The sequence below is a fragment of the Crassostrea angulata genome, chromosome 1, assembly GCF_025612915.1.
Source record: "Crassostrea angulata isolate pt1a10 chromosome 1, ASM2561291v2, whole genome shotgun sequence".
Taxonomy (NCBI): Eukaryota; Metazoa; Mollusca; class Bivalvia; order Ostreida; family Ostreidae; genus Magallana; species Magallana angulata.
This window is the reverse complement of record NC_069111.1, coordinates 23,682,630-23,703,180: the sequence shown is the minus strand read 5'-3', so window position 1 is coordinate 23,703,180 and position 20,551 is coordinate 23,682,630. Positions and strand designations below refer to the sequence as shown.

The 20,551-nt window shown below is 33.7% G+C and overlaps 1 protein-coding gene across 1 annotated transcript; it reads right to left on the bottom strand.

Moving 5' to 3' along the window:
• Positions 1–13,387: 13,387 nt before the first annotated feature.
• On the bottom strand, positions 13,388–19,308 carry LOC128189493 (perlucin-like protein). The gene is made up of 5 exons (XM_052861127.1): positions 19,150–19,308; positions 18,806–18,906; positions 14,362–14,458; positions 13,893–14,130; positions 13,388–13,560 (listed from the first exon to the last, which is right to left on the bottom strand). The coding sequence occupies exons 1-5, from the start codon at positions 19,196–19,198 to the stop codon at positions 13,527–13,529; spliced, it is 519 nt and encodes a 172-aa protein (XP_052717087.1). The 5' UTR covers positions 19,199–19,308; the 3' UTR covers positions 13,388–13,526.
• Positions 19,309–20,551: the final 1,243 nt, after the last annotated feature.

Here is a 20,551-nt window from a genome sequence, read left to right as displayed (position 1 = left end):
TTTATAAATGCTTTATACTTGTATTCGCTATCTTCCTTGGAAAAAAAGTGGCATGGAAAAAATGTTGTTCAATGTTCATCAAATACGCTGTTTTAGCAATCGAAAATAATTAACAAACTGTATATTGATAGACTGACATATCAACAAACATTCAGACCCGCAATGTGTTTTCTTACAAGTTCTCTAAAACGTAAACTCAATGACTGAATTCTTTACCGTTTTCCGTCTGGGTTATTTTGAATCACGTGTGTACGTTATGTGTAGCCATATAGATGAACACTTTAAGTGTTTAATTTTTAAAAGAAATTGTGTACATGCAGAGTAATGCAATGCTAGGACAATATAATTCCAACAATGTACATGTATATGGTGAGGCCGGTCAGACTGATACTGGTTCTGCTTGTTCTACAAATAGCGAATGTAAGACGAAGTATTTGGGTGTTATATTTTAAACAAATATAAGTATTGCTTTCTTAAAAGCTTGCATTACTCAACAAAGTATTTTATTGGAATCATTCTTAGTTACCTTAGCTGCATATATGTACCGCTCGGTCTGTATCCCGGAAAAATTGACTACCATCCGACCTTTAAAGCTGCTTGGTCCGATTTTATATCAAATTTTATGCACGCTTTTAAACGATGGCTATGCTTAGTATATGTATAATAATACACATTGCAGTAGTTTTACCCGTCAATTATGCCAAATTCCAATGAAGAAAAATACGTACAGAATTTGCTAACAAAACAAACGACATTAAAAGGTTCCGCGTTATTTCGCCTCATGTTAAATTTCACCCCTGACGACGAGACGGGCATGGTTGTATTACGAATTTGACACCACGTTAAATAAAGGTCGAAATGATCAGACAAATTACAAATACAAATAAACATGTGTACGTTTTGTTTGCTAATATTTCTTAAGTCTGCTTTCTTTACAATCGATGCATAGCATGCGGGTTGAATAACCCCAATCATTCGGGGGACGAAACCAAGCGGTTTCCTTTTCTAAACATTCCCGTGATGCATTTTGGTTTGTTTTTTCGTTTGCCCAAAGAGAAATTATCTTTATTAACTTTCAATATTTCTAACTTTGAAAGGAGACTGATTCTGCTGGTGTAAATAGGAGAAAGTCCATAACTTTCGAAGTTAAATGATTTGTATGAAAAAAATTTTGATACTGTAATTACAAAAAAATCGGACCAAGCAGCTTTAAAAATACATTTTAGAATTTGCCGCTGTTTATAAATTCATTAAAAAGACGCGCAGAATCAAGTGGTAATATGTCGTTTGATATGGGATTTATGACGTCTATTTATATTGTTTTCATTAAAATTATTTTATTATTTCAAGCTTGTGGGTGGAATGAAATCAGTTTCACATGTTATATGACATAAAGATGTCCTCTCCCTACTTTTTCTCGAAGCAACTACTTTTAAAGATAGATATTTGTCATCGTTGTAGACCCGTGTAACAATCTGTCAAGTAGGTGCTTGCACGAAAAAGAACCCCTTGCTGATCTACATTTTCATTAACGCATACAAAGAAAAAATATATTTTGATTTATTTTTGAATTTCTTTTGATGTAGAAAAAAAAAAGAGAAGAAATTGGTTCTTATTCTCTCTTTATGCCTGTTTGTTAGCGGTTGATCCAAGTTCATTTTGAATATCCTTTTGTAATTTAAAAAATGCGATGTAAATTTTGTTAATGCAATATTTCGGATAAAGCAATGAAGAGTTGTTTTTTTGAATTTTTATTAGACCATAAAATTGTAAAATGCTAACATTGAAAATTTTGCCCGATTTCTGGTTTTTTTTTTAAGGTAAAACTTTATTGATTTAAAAAATGATTCTTTGAGACAAACAAATTGACATCAATAAGAGTTTGACAATCTCTAACTGCAGGTCTTTAGCTTTTAATCAGAAAAAGAATCGGATGGACGACCTAGGACACAGATCGTCCATCCGAATTTCTTGAAAATTGCAATTATTTTCGTACGCGGACGCAATACTCACCGAGACTAAATGGTTCGTATCTTAAGTTTTAAGTTTTAACTGCTTAGAAAGGTAATATTGGTTTTCTGATAATTATGAACATGAATAATTAAATAAAAATGGTTAAAATTACAGTAAAATTACCAGCATCAGTCTTCTCTGTGCGCGGATCTAGAAGGGGAAGGGTTCCAGACCCCCCCCCCCCCCCAAGCGAAATTCCTTTTTATTTAGTGTACACTATAAACTTACCAAATATGCCTCGGACATCCCTTGGCAAACTCAAATAACCGTCTGACTTTTCAACCCCTACCCCGGAAAAATTTTCTCATCCGCGCATGTTTCCTCTCCTCGAAATACAAAATTATTCTTCAAAACCCCTTGTAAAATTTCCAGGATCTCCGCATATATACTAAGAGATTCATTGGCGCTTGCGTTCGATAAAAATGCGTGTAAAACGTTTGCCAATGGTCTTTTTACCTTCGTAACGGGCATAACCACAGTCCCACTCTGTGAATAAAATGCGGCAAATCAAACTAGAGACAACGTGTTAAGATCTGTATTTGCTTATAAACATGTAGTATCATCGTGCAAAATGCAATATTCAATTATAATTTTTTTTACTTCACTTGTAAAATTCAACATCTGTTTCGTAAATTTTTCTCACAGTTTATTTCTTACATAGTTACTTTTTAGCTCACCGAGACGAAGTCAGGGGGAGCTTATGCTATACCCTCGGCGTCCGGACCTGGTTAAAGTTTTTGTTGCAGGTCTTGTATCTAAGCTATTACTTGTCCTATATTCACCAAACTTGCATGGATGATGCATCTGGACCTACTGATGGACTTGAAAGACTTGGATGCTGAATCTGAGTCCTAAATTTCAGATGCTGGAGGAGGTTAAGGTTGTTGGACCAGGTTAAAGTTTTTGTTGCAGGTGCCCTTTGATAGCAATATCTAAGTTACTGCAGGTCCGTACTTCACCAAACTTGCATGGGTGGTGTGTCTTATGATACTGATGCACCAGACAGGCTTGAGTGCTGAATCTGAGCTATAGGTTTCGGATGCTGGAGGAGGTTAAGGTTTTTGGAGCAGGTTAAAGTTTTTGTTGCAGGTGCCCATTGATAGCAATATCTAAGTTACTGCTGGTCTGTACTTCACCAAACTTGCATTGATGGTGTGTCTTATGATACTGATACACCAGGCAGGCTTGGGTGCTGAATCTGAGCTATAGGTTTCAGATGCTGAAGGAGGTTAAGGTTTTTAGAGCTGGTTAAAGTTTTTGTTGCAGGTGCCCTCTGATGATTATATCTTAGTTACTACTTGTCCTAACTTCACCAGACTTTCGTGGATGGTGCGTCTTATGATACTGATGCACCAGACAGGCTTGAATGCTGAATCTGAGCCATAGGTTTCGGATGCGGGAGGAGGTTAAGGTTTTTATAGCTGGTTAAAGTTTTTGAAACGGGTGCCCTCTGATGATTATATCTTAGTTATTACATGTCCTGACTTCACCGGACTTCCATGGAAGGTGCGTCTTATGATACTGATGCACCTGACAGGTTTGATGCTGAGTCTGAGCCATAGTTTTCAGATGCTGGATATGGTTAAGTTTTTTGGAACAGGTCACATGTTTAATAGATAATAGTACTATTTCAAACTTGCATAGTTGATTAAACTGTAGTATGAATGAATCACAGAGGAAGCTTCAGATGCAGAGCTTGATCTCCATTATCAAGGATGCTAAAAAATATATCTTAGTTATTACAGGTCCTAACTTCACCAAACTTAAATGGATGGTGTGTCTTATGATACAGATGCACCTGACAGGCATGGATGTTGAATCTGAGCCATAGGTTGCGGATGCTGGAGCAGGTTAAGGTTTCAATTGCTAGTGCCCTCTGATGATGATATCTTAGTTATTACTGGTCTGAACTTCACCAAACTTGCATGGAGATGCGTCTTATGTATACTGATGCATCTGACAGGCTTGAATGCTGAATCTGAGCCATAGGTTTCGGATGCTGGATGAGGTTTAGTTTTTTTTGGAACAGGTCACAGGTTTTATAGATGATAGCTTGCATAATTGATTTAACTATATTATAAATGAAACGCAGAGGTTGCTTCAGATGCAAAGCCTGATCTCCATTATCAAGGATGCTAAAGAAATCTCCTACCTCACTCAAACCTGCTCGATTGATAGATGTGTTTGTTGATAAATGATATAACATGATTCCTATGATATAGTATTGTTTGGTATGAAACAATATTGTTTAATATGACACAATATAATATCATATGTAATATTATAAAAAGTTATATGAAACGATATGATATTGTATCAATTTTTTAAATTATTTTATGTTATGATATTGTATCATGATATCGTTATGTATAGTATTGTATATTATGATTCAATATTGTATTATATTATATTGTATTATTAATTTATTATTTTATCACATGATACTATTACATAAGATATTGCAAAATATAATATTGTATCCTATGATACAATATTGTATATTCTATAATATTGTATCATACAATATTGTATGATATGGTTTCTGTAATATAGATTTATATCACATGAAATTGTATATTATGATACTGTAATATTATATAATATTGTATCATACGATATTGTATAATATGATATTGGTTTATAATATGATATATTATCACATCACATGAAATTGTATTGTATGATATTGTAAAACATATTATTGTATCGTATGATTCAATATGTATAATATAATATTGTATTATATAATATTTTACTTTATCACATAATATTGTTTCATTTGATATGATACAATGTTGTATCTAATTGTATTGTATCATATGATACAATATCATATCATTTTTTAAAAATGATACAGTATCATACTATATTATACAATATAATATCAAATGTTTCAATGTTATAATGTTTTATGTAATATGATATTGTAATATTATACTATATTGTTTTATATATAATGATATTGTATTATTTGATCAAATACTATAACGTATAACACAATACAATGTCTTATCGAATGTTACAATATCATATCTCATCATTGTTTATTATATGATATATGTTGTAAATATGATAGGATGCAATATTTAATGTTATATTATTGTAATGATTAACAAATGAACATATGATTATCATACAATTTTTTAACAGATGATATACGATATTGTGTCAAAACAGAATCCATGAATATCCAAGATCATAAAGTATGATTTTCATTTAATATGATAAAGGTGGTCTCTTAAAGGTGAAGTCTCATAAGGGTGATGTCTCGTCTCGGTGAGCTTTGTAATCTGTGATTATTTATGTTTTTATTTAGTGATTGACACTTTTCAGACTTTATATGTGATTTCAAAGAGACAGAGTGTCATGTCTCAAGGACTGTTAATCTCTTTAAACAACATTGTGCAATTATCAGATTTTCATTTCTTGGACATCAAAGACTCATTGAGTTTATTTAATTATTTTATATCTGTGAACCTTTCACTCAGCTTACTTATATCATTACCTGTCAATTGCAATTTATACTCATTGTTAAGATTCTTATAAATAGTTATGTACAATTGTCAATGCGCAGTCTGGAATACGGCGGCCAGCCCCGGCCACGTCCGACTCTCCCAGAGTCTTGAGTCCAGAGGCCACTTCTGGCCATATCCGACTTGTTTGTAACATGTCTGTCTGTTAAATTGTTATAATGTTGCCATCGTTGAGTCTCGTCCAATAATGTGGAATCCTGCATCAATTGCCTGTTTATTTCTCTGGAACTGTATACTGGTGGACCTTCGGGAATACGGCAAACCCACCCTTCGTTTTAGCTTACGGCCCACAGCGCGCCCCAACCTTTTACCTTATACACTTTACGCCAACATTCCCTCACCGGTTCGTACTGCACACGACCGATGCAGATCCAGACGAATTCTCTTTCACCGTAAAATCTACGCAGTCACAGAAATATAATACTTTGTTTCTCCGTGTTTACACATCTGATATTGTACTATGGTCAGCTATCAATTTTTTGTAATACGTCACAAGTAACCTAATCGTTGCTTGCAACGAGCTCGTCTCTAGTTTATTTCTGTATTACAGCATCAACAGAGTTGTCAATTGTTTCAATATCGTTTCAAACTCAAATATTAAATCAAAGTTGCATCTGCGATACGCCTTCATGCATATATCAAATCTTATTAAATAAAGCCTATAAATTATACACATATTCATTTAAGAGGAAAATGAGCAAAAAGGGTATACTTTTGAACAGAAAACGCTGTGTACTAAAAAATCTATTTGTGCACGAGGAAAGCACTAAAACATGTATATTGATCTGTGCTGTATCTCTCATCGCAAAGGTAAACTGAACATTTTGTTAGTGGTGTCCTTTTTGATACATTGTATTAATAAATCAGCATTATTTGAATTTATTTATGTTAGTAATACACTCAGGAGGCAATGGTATTAGCGCATTACCTTTTATTTGACCCTCGGCTTTAAATCTAAACTGGCTACAATTTTGCCTGACATGATGTTGATTTGGTCTGAAATTTTGCCACGGACGTGTTGAGGTTATATAATTTGTACTACTTCAGCAGTAGAGTCCGGAATACAATTGTAACTCATGTTTTGAAATTGGGAGGGGCTTATATATTAAGCACATTGAGCTAAATAAATATAACAAACAAATGTTTAGTATAGATGTAGTGCATTCGTTGTATTAATATTTAGTGTGGGTTGCAGGGAATGCTTGGCTCGTGAGGGAATGAAAAATTTTGCTTGATTTCAGAAGTCTCTCCCCCCCCCCCCCCCCCCCCCAGCTGACGCTATGTGCCTGTTCCTATATAGCTTGAATGTGTTGTCCTTATATTAAAGAAACTAAACTCTATATTAGGAAACACTCAATAGTTTGTTGGATAGTCTGATTACTTCTGATTTTTTTCATCTACAGCATTCTATGTCACCATCTAACCCATCCCCTTCCTCCCGAGAATACACATCGCTCCATACACGGCGTGGGAGAGGGTTAATTGCTTTTCGGTGAACATCTTGGGCGAATGCAGAAGAAACTTCAGATAGCTTGCCCTTTTGTCAACTATTTCTTCCATCCAATACACTTATCCCCCTACCCATACCAAACAACATCGCCTCCTCTAAATTCTCAAATAGATGCATCAAGTACCGGAAAATTATGTCAATTGGTCACAATAGAAATGTTCCTATTTATCGATTATAATCAAACTTTAATTCTAAATATAATATATATGTTCGATTGAAACCTAAATATCAAGATTTAAAGTTACATTTTCAAAGAAACTAATCTGTATTCAAGAATTTCATGTATAAACAGGTTGATAGGAAAATATTTACAGAGAGCTGCTGGACTAGTGCAATTTTTGTGTGATAAATAGCATCATATCATAGAGTGCAGATTTTTTTTTTAAACTGAAGAAACATAATTTTATTCAATACCTCTGTCATACACAAAATAACATCGTCGGAACCCACGGGTTTTCTATCCGTTACACTGCTTTCAACAGTGTAACGGATAGAAAACCCGTGGGTTCCGACGACGATGAAATAAATGGGCTGATCATATGAACCGGCAGCGAAGATCGTTATATACTTAAAAACAAAGAGATGTTTGTGAAACACTTATGCCCCTTTCCCTTGGAAACATCCACAAAGAAAATGAACGTAAACTGCAAATAACTGGAATTTTTCTATGTCCAAGAGCCATAACTCTGTCGAAAATTGCTCTATCATACCCAAAATCAAACTTGACCTAGATATTATTTAAATAAACCTGTATACCAAATTTCATATCAATATGTTCATCCTCTGCGAAGAAAATGAGCGGAAACTGCAAATAACTGAATTTTTCTACGTCCAAGGGCCTGTCAAAAATTGCTCGATCGTACCCAATATCAAACTTGACCTAGATATTATCATGATAAACCTGTATACCAAATTTCATTTCAATATGTTCATCCTTTGCGAAGAAAATGAACGGAAACTGTTGGTGGACCGACCGACGGACAGACAGCAGCAAAGCAATATGCCCTTCCTTCTTTGAAGGGGGGCATAATGATTAAAAACGGGTTGATATTATATCTGTCTACGGATTTTTGCACGTTTACCACTATTTTTAAAAATGTAATATTCGCGGGATTTTCATGCTATAATATAAAAAAAGACTGGACATGCGAAGAGTGATACGAGGCATTTTTTGCTGCGATGGATAGAAATCACTAGAAAATGTACAAGAATTAAATATATCAACCTAAAATTGAGAGCGAGTGAAAAAGGTACCCTTAACATGGTTCCAATATCTGATAAAAGCGTATGTCATGTTAATTTATAAATTAAATAGAAGATATACGCTCTGAAGGAAACTGAAAACTATGTTATTACGTCATGAACTGTATCATAAAGCTTCGTTCATGACTTCTTGAAGAGACTTCGACAAACTCATCGATTAAACAAGCATTCTGAGAGTATTGCATAAGCAATACACGTCCCCTACCGGTTTGTGGAAATTGTGAAAACATTGCACTATTATGCAGAATATCGAACCCGAACATTAAAAAATTGGAGTATAAAAAATTAATTTTCTCGAAAATATGTCAACCAGACGCTACAAAAGTGTAAATTTGATCTGTAGTTTGACATTTTGAAGCTGTTCAGCAAATGTCATATTATTCCTCAAACGCATAAAGAAAAAAAGTGTGGAAAACTGAAGTGGGACAGACAGACAGACGGACGGACAGACAGACGGACAGACTGACGGACGCAGAGGAAAGCTATAGTCCCCTCCGGTGAAAGCCGGTAGGGGACTAATAATATCCAATATACACTGTACTACCGCATCGATTTCAAAAAGATTAATAGTTTTTTTATGAAAAAAGGGGGGAAATGTAGAACAGAGCATCGTGGGCAATTTTTATAGAGTACTAAATTACGAAATTCTACCAGAACGCCAAAAATGTAGAAATGGCGTCGCTAGCGTACGGCGACGATCCTTGCTTCTCGCTCTACAAAATACTATCTTCAGAAATATTAATTATAATGCATTAACATTTTCAGATCTGAATTGAAATAGATAGATATCTCAAAGCACAAGCTTTTGTCTTTTTACGCGGATTTTACATGATTTTATCGCATCTGTGACATTACATTTGGACCAACCCTCGTGTGTGTGTGAGTGTCTGTGTGTGTATATATATATATATATATATATATATATATATATATATATATATATATATATATATATATATATATATATATATATATATATCGCTTTGTTCGCGACGATTTCCGAATCGCGGAAAATAAATCAGGGTAAATTTGATACAAAGTTTTGTTTTTGTAATAGAGTTCTCTCTTTCCTGATAAAGTGAACAGGTAAGTAAAAGTACGGTGAACTGTTCAGTTAGTTTAGTAGAAATTGCAGGATTGGAGTACAAACGCCAGATAATAGATATGTAACCCTCGTTGTTTATTTAGTAATCCATTGATGAGCTACTGGTATATGTAACGGTACATGATCTATTTATCTATAACTGTTTGCGTCTCAAAAAATAATTGTCGTCTGAAAGAGACGCTAGCGCAATTGTATGTCGATCTAAGAAAGTCTGACGGAGGTACATGTAGATACCAGACGACATCGTTTGAATTGATTTGTAATGGACTTAACAAATATTTGAAGTCTCCCCCTCATAAAAAGGAATTTGATAATGTAATAGATTCATGCTTCACCGACGCAATACAAACTTCAGGGCTGTCACTGGCCATAAATCTGTCCAATCCCTAACAACGTATCAGAGGGTAGATACAGAAGAAAAGATAAAAATGGGTCAAACCATATCCGAGAATGTATGCCCAGTTTCACAACCCTTGGCATTACCATTTTCACCACCTCGTTCAAGATCTCGTGCCTGATCCTTCTAGATCAACTCATAACCCGCTTGCTTCACCTTCAGTAGCAGAACATTTGGATGGTATCGACCTTGATGAGTTGCTAAATGACTTCACAGGAACAGTTTGGACCTTCATATGTTACATTGTTATGAAAGTAAAGAGTATCCAGTTATACAGATTAATCAAAAACTTTAAATTTCTCTTCCAATCACTAGCATTACCGGCTATAGAAGAGGCTTTAACACAACCAACACGTATAGTTTTTTCAAACTACTTAGTACATTTATTTTTCTTTAATTTTATAAAACTCATATTGTTACTGGTCCATTCACCAGCTTTTTTTTGTACATCAGATTATCAATTTTATTAAAATATCAATTTACGTTTGGAGTTCCTATTGCTTACTTTAAACAATGTTGCAGGATATTCAAAGACAAGGCAATCAGTGCGATGGAATAGTACTCTGTCGCCATTCTAAATGTACTTTTCTAAATGCAAGTACCTGTCCCAAACTGATAAGACGATTCAGTCCTATACTCGGCATTAAATGGGATTAATCGTGTAAATGTTAAATGATATAATGATGTAAATTTTATTATTACACGCTTTGTGGCCCTGAACTATTGTAATATCACGAAAAACATTCGCAGCAAAAGTCAATTTGAAGAAATTTGTAACATATATTCACGAAAATTGTAAGACAGACAGAGAAAAATAGTTTACATAGATGTACATGCAGTAACCTCCCAAAATTGTGCAACTTTCTTGTTTTTTAAACGATCATTCATGTAAATAAATCAAAGGCCTGAAGGGACACAATGGCGTCGAGTTAAAGTTAATTTGAAGAGTAAAAACCTAAATAATTTTTTAAACAAGTGAAAAGCTGTCAATGTGACAGCTAACCGGGTTTTCTTTTTATATGCGAACTGTATCCATAATCCATGTCAACCCATATCCAGTGAAATAAAGTACCCCATATGCAATATTTTGCTAAAAAAGACTTAGTTCAAAAGCTGGTATTTTTTTCATAAATAATCAGTAATAAAAATCCTAGAAATATGCACACCTCTGATACATGTACAATTAATCTGCAAAAGAACAACTTTTTATCTATAAAACTGTAGGAATAGTTATCCGTACAATGAGGTTATCCTATATGCAATATTTTGCTAAAACTTCAAAAGCTGGTATTTTTTTCACAAATTATCAGTAATCAAAATCCTAGCAATATGCATACCTCTGATATATGTTTAATTGATCTGCAAAAGATCAACTTCTTATCTTGAAAACTGTAAGAGGAGTTATCCGTAAACTGAGGGTACGCTATATGCAATATTTTGCTAAAAATGACTAAATTCAAAAGCTGGTATTTTTTTCATAAATTATCAGTAACCAAAATCCTAGCAATAAGCACTCCTCTGATATATGTATAACTGATCTGCAAAAGAAAAAATTCCTATCTTGAGAACTGTAGGAGGAGTTATCCGTACAATGAGGGTACCCTATATGCAATATTTTGCCAAAAATGACTAAGTTCAAAAGCTGATATTTTTTTCATGAATTATCAAAAATCAAAATCCTAACAATATGCATACCTCTGATATATGTACAATTCATCTGCAAAAGAACAACTTCCTATTTTAAAAACTGTAGGAGGACTTATCCGTACAATGAGGGTACCCTATATGCAATATTTTGCCAAAAAATGACCAAGTTCAAAAGCTGGTATTTTTTTCATAAATTATCGAAAATCAAAATCCTAACAAATGCATACCTCTGATATATGTATAATTGATCTGCAAAAGAACAACTTCCTATTTTGAAAACTGTAGGAGGACTTATCCGTACAATGAGGGTACCCTATATGCAATATTTTGCCAAAAAATGACCAAGTTCAAAAGCTGGACAGGTATTTTTTTCATAAATTATCGAAAATAAAAATAAAAAATTAAAAAAAAATACATTAGTCAACTTTAAAAAAAAAATAGAAAATGTTATTTATCACATTACTAATAAAATTACAATTCATTACAAATTTGCTCACCTAATTCTTAAAAAGTTTTAAATTTCAATTGAAAATTTAAGTTTATAGAAATATCTTAGGAGTTAAAATTTTTTTAGATTTTTTTTCTCTATTTATATGGAAATAAATATTAAAATTATTATTGTGTTTAATTCTATATATTGTATACTGCTGATAACCACTCTGTCTCTTATTATCAATTTCATCTAAAATTCACAAGGGTCCAAATGACAAGGGCCGAAAAGATCAAGGGTAGATAAAAGAAAGCACACATTCACGTTGTTTACAAAGTGAAAGTAGTTCACTAGTTGGTTTAAAATAACTTTTGCTTGTAGATGTACTTATCGCTCGATTAGGAAGTTTTGTTTCTACAAGATCAAACATTTGTGCATTGTCTTTCGATATGGATACAAAATAATCTATTTTGCAGGCTAGTACATTTCATAACCAAATTGAGTATGTAAGCCCAGCTATCGCATGTGTCTCGGTGCTAGTGTATTCATCCGCTGAAACCGAGACATATTGTTTTCAATAAATTGTGAACATTTTTAAAGACGGCAACCATTTCGAATCTGCAAACTTGTTTTGTTGACGTACAGTTCTGCTCGAAATTGAAGTATGTCATCTATTTTTCTTCAAACACATACGAAAACTTTGCACTCATTTGAGTTGTTTGGCTCCTAAAAATGTAACTTCCGGACGTACGATCCCTAGATGGCTTTCGAGCTTCGCTCGACGCCATAAAATCAAATCAAGACACTTACTAGAGTTCAATTTCAATTTCATCTTGTGAATTTCGTAGAATTGTGTGAAAATAGTGATGATATAGGGAGCAGTTAAGGGAAATGTACCTGCGCAGTTCGACAGCTGTTCTGAGTGATTAAAAAGGCATTGTCCTGTTCTTGTGTGTATACTTTTTAAACAAAATGACATGTAGGACTTCGTATTTATTGCTTTTATATCTTTTGGCAACAGTTTTGGCCAGTTTCGGGCAGAAACAAGCCAGTTCAACAAATGTTTACATTCTTATCCTCAAATGTAGAAGATGGCCGCACATCCCCCTTTATGAGAATCAGAATCTAAAATATTCAGTTCTTAGATCCTCTCGGGTTTTTGTTATTGTCTTTGATTTTTTTTCTCAAATTTTTTAAAAATAGCCTTTCTTCACACGCCAAGAAAGTGTTCATTTACGAAGGTATTTACAGAAGTTACGTGTTAATTTGTATATTGCTTGACATGTTCATCTGACATTTTTGTTATCTTTTCATCCTTGTTTACATAAAAAACACCAGGTAGTTTCAAAAGGGGTAACTAAACTGGGAAGAATTGTTGAAACATATCCTACAAAATTGTTCCAACCAGCATGTTTTAAATTTTTAAGATAAAAATGAGCAAAAATTATTCTAGATATGAGTAACACAAACTGAAAGAAAAAATTATGGCACCAGCTACTCTGTTTATTCAGCTCCTCTCGATGATTGACATATAATGAAATCACACGGTTACATTTTTTAAAGAAAGTTCTTGTACTCGATAGAAAAAAGCTGATTAAAGTCAATCCCATTTTCATGAGTCAAATTCTTCACTTTCCTATTATGGTATTTGCTTCAAATGCTCTACAAAAATAATAAGACAATAATTTGTGGTTAAATAGTTCACATTAAAAGACGCTTGGTTTTCAATGAATCCCCCGAAATAGCTCTCTTTAGTTGACTTTTAAATATGATATATTTGGTCATAAGTTATAATGCAGTAACGAAATTATCAAAATATAAAAGTTTAAAAAAAAAAAAATTTTCATAAACCTCTAAACAGAGCTCTTCTTCTTAAGGATGTTACTTTGTATTTAAGCCTAAAAATATCCCCAACTATTTATAAGTCCTCTTCAAGATTGAAGAGGATAACGTGATATAATTTGATTTGGATGGAACTTGTAGAAACTCCTTACGCCGCTTCGCAAATGAAGTGGTGGGGAATGTTACAAGGGAGGTCATTCCAGTGGTACTGGAACGCCCCCCTCAGTTCCATACAGTCCTCGCCATTAGCGTCATCAGGCTGACCCGGGCTCCAGTCCGCGTACGTGAGTGGCTGGTCAGATTTGACCCATTTGAACACTCCCTCAATTTCTATGTCATTTCCTCCTAGCCAGTAGGAAACCTCGTTTTGGTCTACACCTGAATCTGATGCTGAAATATCTTGTCTTTTGTTATGAATTTAGAAAGTATTATTCCTCTTGAAAGATAACACATCTAATATTGATATTAAACATTTTAGGTTGTTTTTAGGGTCATTACATTTTATTTTTACATTATAATAAGAAATAAAGGGAAAGAAAAAAATCCTTTATAGGAGGGTATTGGAAGTTATTTTATTTGAAAGAAATTATGGGGACCCTAAAAATATAATATAATGCTTACCGTGTTGATGTATTGTTCTAAGCTGTGACTCCAGGTAATTGCTTTCTGCTTCTGTTTCAATTTCAACTAGCCGAGAGTTCATGCTCCAGCAGTATGCCTGTAATACATTCCACTAGACGTACAAAAGCTGACGACATCACTATAACCTGTGGTCTCCTATCGGTCAATTATGTGGCCAGGCACGTAGCATCGTGGGGGGGGGGGGGGGGGGGGAGGGGAGGGCCTGCCCCCCCCCCCCCACCACTTTTTTGGGAGTATGAAAAAAAATTTGATATGAAAATAAGGAAATGAGGAGTGAAAATGGAAAGTGTCCTTTTTTTTTTTTTTTGCTTGTCAAGATTTTTGCGATGAGTCTGCCCCCCCCCCCCCACTTTCAAAAACGATGCTACGTGCCTGGTTGCAGAAGATTTTAAAACGACTTTCCCTTTAATATCGAATGTAGACTGTGATATATGAACTTGATAAGGAACTGCATAACTGCATGAATAAATTTTCCGTCCTTTATCTGTCTTGGACGCAGAGTTCATCAAATTTTGGTTATGTTTTGAAATGTTAATGTCCTATTTACAAACCTATTACAATACTGAGAGGAAACTATTTACTACTGTAGACTTTACTAAGAGATGGTCACCATGGAGTTGTCTCTTTCCAGTATAAATATTTAATTAACACATCAATGATGATGTAGATATTAATCTTCTTCTTTTTCTTTAGATAATTTGTACTGTATGTATCTTTAAATATATATAGGTGTATACAAATTCACTGTACCAACTTGCTGTGTGTGAGAGTCTGTGAGAAAGGGGTGTTCTGTCTGTCTGTCTATATACTATAAAAATTTGAAAATAAAAAAAAAAAATAAATAAATAAAAAAAAAAAATTTGGTTAGACTGCCTGTGGTATATTTTACTTGACGCTATACCAAAAATGCTTTGTTTTTCGTTTTTTAGGTCATCTGAGTAAACTCAGGTGATACCAAATATCCACAAATCTTCTTATCCACTCCCATACATGTGAGGAAAACACTGGTTGCATGGTTATACTGTCCATGAAGCCCTCTACCAAAGGACTATATATGATAAGGGCCTAAAATGGCCCCCTAAAATGAACATCATTATTTTACTATCATTCTTTGTTTTCTTAGTACAGATATGTATGTGATGTGTTTACATAATATTCATTTTGGTTCAAGTGCCCACAATTTAGAACAATGACATTGTAAAGACAACCTTTTCCCGCCATTTTTGCATTTTTAGCGTAAAACAGCTTGTTTTCAAGCAGTTTTTCCTTCCGAAAACATAGAGCGCACTCTTGAACAAATAAAATATTTTAATCAGAGATGTATCTAGCCAAGACTAATAAGTGACAAAAAAATTTTCCTTGTTCAAGCATGCGCTCTATATTTCCCATTCGTAAATAGATAAGAAAAATGTCAATTTTTGGCTGATTTTGATTGAATTATAGAAATGGCGTCACTTCTGACGTCAGATACTGCCAGTGAGTGCAAATAGATCAAATAAATAGATGAAAAATATATGTTATATCAACTCTTCTAAAAAGTTAGTTAACATTTCATTGTACCCGAAACACTTAAAAAATGGCGAATTAAGGGGGCCAAATTTAACTCTTATCATATATAGTTCTTTGGAAATTCATGACCCCTGGGTCAGGTGTTATGGCTCTAGGTTGGGGCCAATATGGCCATATAGTAAAAATGTATTAAATCTTAGAAAATTTTCTTCTCTACTCCCATATATATTTGTTAAAACTAAATGCATGATTATGATGTCCATGAAGCCCTCAACCAAAATTGTGAAGTTCATGACCCCTGTGTCAGGGGTTCAGGCACTAGGGTGGGACCAATATGGCCATATAGTAAAAATGTATTAAATCTTAGAAAATCTTCTTGTCTACTCCCATATACATTTGTTAAAAACTAAATGCATGATGTCCATGAAGCCCTCTACCAAAATTGTAAAATTCATGACCCCTGTGTTAGGGGTTCAGGCTCTAGGGTGGGGCCAATATGGCCGCATAATAAAGATGTATTAAATCTTTAAAAAAAATATTCTTTACTCCCAAACATGTGGGCAAAAACATGAATACATGGTTTAATGTCCACTTACTCCTCTACCTATATTGTAAAATTCATGACATCTGGGTCAGGGGTTCAGGACATGGAGGGGGGGGGGGGCGCAATGGCAATATCGTGTTAATGCATATGTTTTAAAATCTTCTCTATTCTCTCACATCTGTATGAAAAACTGACTTCATAATTATGTTAATCAGGAAATCCTACTAGTAAAAATGTATTAAATCTTAGAAAATCTTCTTCTCTACTCCCATATATATTTGTTAAAAAATAAATGCATGATTATGATGTCCATGAAGCCCTCTACCAAAATTGTGAAGTTCATGACCCCTGTGTCAGGAGTTCAGGCTCTAGGGTGGGACCAATATGGCCATATAGTAAAAATGTATTAAATCTTAGAAAATCTTCTTCTCTACTCCCATATATATTTGTTAAAAAATAAATGCATGATTATGATGTCCATGAAGCCGTCTACCAAAATTGTGAAATTAATGACCCCTGTGTCAGGGGTTCAGGCTCTAGGGTGAGGCCAATATGGCCATATAGTAAAAATGTATTAAATCTAAGAAAATTTTCTTCTCTACTCACATATATATTTAGTAAAAACTAAATGCATGATTATGGTGTCCATGAAGCCCTCAACCAAAATTGTGAAGTTCATGACCCCTGTGTCAGGGGTTCAGGCTCTAGGGTGGGACCAATATGGTGATATAGTAAAAATGCATTAAATCTTCGAAAAACTTCTTCTCTACTCCCATATACATTTGTTAAAAACTAAATGCATGATGTCCATGAAGCCCTCTGCCAAAATTGTAAAATTCATGACCCCTGTGTTAGGGGTTCAGGCTCTACGGTGGGGCCAATATGGCCGTATAATAAAGATGTATTAAATCTTTAAAAATATTCTTTACTCCCAAACATGTGGGTAAAAGCCTGAATACATGGTTATGATGTCCACTTACTCCTCTACCTATATTGTAAAATTCAAGGCATCTGGGTCAGGTGTTCAGGACATGGGGGGGGGGGGGGCGCAATGGCAATATCGTGTTAATGCATATGTTTTAAAATCTTCTCTATTCTCACACATCTGTATGAAAAACTGACTTCATAATTATGTTAATCAGGAAGTCCTACTAAAATTTCAAATTTCATGTCACCTGGAGTATGGGTTTTGACTCTAGGGCAGGGCTAAAATGGATGTATAGGTGTTAATGCATATAATGTTTAAAAATTACTTCTTTACTCTCACACACCTGAAAGAAAAACTGAATTTATCATTTTGTAGACCAGATCTTTAAGTTTTTCGCCAAAAGTATAGGTTTCATTGTTCTTTTTGAAAGATTTCAGGCAGGGAGGTGGTCGTCATTACAAATTTATAATTTTTCTACTCCAGAATGAAACCCAATTAAATGAATACATGTATATGAGACTCCTAGACAAGTGTATGTATGGGTTATACTAGTATGCTACTCAGGTGACCGTTAAGGCCTATTGGCCTCTTGTTTTAATTTGAAATTTTCTGCAGAGGGAAGAGAAAAAGTTATCCATCTGTGAGAGAGTGAAGAAATGTTTCGCGTTTGTTAGACTGCCAGTGGTTTATTTCACTTGACACTATACCTGAAGTTTCTTTTTTTCCGATTCCTTTTTTTAATTTGAAATTGCCTGCAGAGGGAAGAGAAAAAGATATGTGTGAGAGCGTGAAGAGATGTTTCGTGTTTCAATTAATTGGAATCATCAAAAGTATAAATAAAAGTACCAGCAAATACGTTGTTCATTGGTTAGGTCTAACACGTACAATTGATCTGCAAGTCAAGTACAAGAAAACAGTGTAAATAAAAAAGCCAAGAAAAACGCTTCAACACAGACTGTGCTAGTTGAATGGTGTTTGGATTCAAGAACTCAAAAATGGAGGTTTTAAGATCCTCAGCTTTTGATAGAAGGATTTATAGAGTTATTTATATCATGCATTTCTCTCTCTCTCTCTCTCTCTCTCTCTCTCTCTCTCATTAATATTTTAAATGTGAAAATTGTTGTATGGAACACTCCAGAATAAACATATCATGTTAGGAACTTTTTTAAATCATAAACTTTGCCTTTCTCAAGCTGAGCAAAACACACTTAACCGTTCATTGCAAACTGAACATAATGTCAAAAATTTTGAAAAATGTTTGTCGTTTTATTCTCAAATGCTTATCATGGAAAAAGTCTGATAGATTGTTCTTTGCTGTGTTTGGTTTTTAAGTAAGGTGGTTCTATAATATTACCTTATGAATATAATGTCCGAATATTTTCCGTGTGGGAAGGAGGGGGTGCAGACCCTACTCATTTTATTTGCTATATAACTATATGTACCTCTGCTTCTGGCCAAGTAGCCTTCTGAGAACCAAAATGATAACAACTCTCTTGGAAAAATTTCCATCCTGTCCGACAGTTATTTGTTCCTTGTGGACGGCCTTTCAAAATAAAAATATTTTTTTATATTGCCTCAGTGTTTGTATGTAAAAGAACAAAAACAAAACTGTGTCGTTGAATATACTAGTATATGTATACAGGATGACGGATTCAGTCTTAATCTAATGCTTTTGGATTAATACAAAATTATAAATTATTTGTCTAATTTTAAAATAACTTTTCAAATAATGCAGAATTTATATTAAATTTTCATTTGATCAGAATGATTATGACAAAGTACAAACCTTGCTCCGCTAATAAAACTACCAAAAGAAGGAAATAAAGCTGCGTCATTTCGCCTCCAGAAGTCCTAAACTAGAGATCCACAGTTCTGTTTATCCGCTCAGACTGGTCGACTTTCCAATAGATAACAAAATGGTGTCGCTCTCAACTCAAGGTTAATCACGATTTTTCAATCTTCATTTATCTCGTGTTGATTTTTATGTACTACATGTGTATGGCAGTTCAACAAACTAAAAATAAATGCGAGGAAAACTGTTCGAAATACGGATAAATCTTAATTAAATAAATATTTTGCTGACATTCGTTGATTATTATATAAATGAAAGTAAATAATCTTAGTATGTATATTTATAGAAAAACCTCAAATAGAGTTGGCTTTAATGTTGAAAATGTACTATTTGGTGAACTTCCATTCAGTGGTTACAACAAAGTAGTTAATTTTATAATTCTGTACTCCAAGCAATACATTTTTAATTGTTCAAAACAAGACAAAAAACCTGACATTGTTGGAATGTTACATCATCTGTCATTCAAAGATAAAGTTGAAAAATATATAGCTATCAAATCATCTGAGATCACAAAATTTAATAAACTCTGGGTAAATTGGAAAAACATATTTGAGATATAATTTTAAACATGGTAAACAACTGTTCTATTTATATTTGTGTGTGTATATGCGTGTGTATATATATATATCCTTTATGTTTGCTCTGAAGAGAATGTAGTATGTAAGAGAGAGAGAAAGAGTGTGAAAGTGAGAATGCCAAAAAATTCTTATATGTATTACCTTCTTTATGAAATCATATATGATTGTGAAAATGAAAACAAAAAAATAAATTACAAAAAAAAAATTATATAAATGAAAGATTCCCATTACATCTTTATCAATTGTTTCGCTTTAGTTAAATTTTACGATATCTATTCATAAAAAAATGATTTATTTGAACGAAAAAATATTATCCTTATTACGCGCGCTTTTCTTGATGAGTTATTATAATAATTATTGGGTAAAAGTTGAGAAATTTCATAAATGAAGTACGTTAAAGCCATCAAAACTGATTGGTATGTCTATGAAAAGCAATTGCTATTTAAAGGGACTTGGAAACGATTTCAGCTGAAAATTTTCAAGATTATTTTTCATTCTTATTGGCTATAATGGTTAATATGGATGTTTTAATGCTTTATCAAAATTTGAAAGTCAAACATAGAGTTACAAGCGAGTTTCAGAGATTAGAATTCTTTGATTTGTAAACAAAGCTCGAGTCTTGTTATTGTTCACATATGCATTGTAATGGTACATGTAACCATAATACCCTACAACTTTGGCACAATCAACATACGGTCATTCTGATAATCGCGGCAAGAACATTTATGAAGTGATAGCAAAGATTTATGCATGGTGAT

Bases quoted from the DNA above. Each gene is read 5' to 3' on its own strand.
- LOC128189493 (XM_052861127.1), bottom strand. From the start codon at position 19,198: ATGACGCAGCTTTATTTCCTTCTTTTGGTAGTTTTATTAGCGGAGCAA. The intron at 14,131-14,361 runs GTAAGCATTATA...AAGATATTTCAG, and splicing joins TAGAACAATACATCAACACG to CATCAGATTCAGGTGTAGAC. The intron at 13,561-13,892 runs GTAAGGAGTTTC...TTATTTTTGTAG, and splicing joins CACTTCATTTGCGAAGCGGC to AGCATTTGAAGCAAATACCA.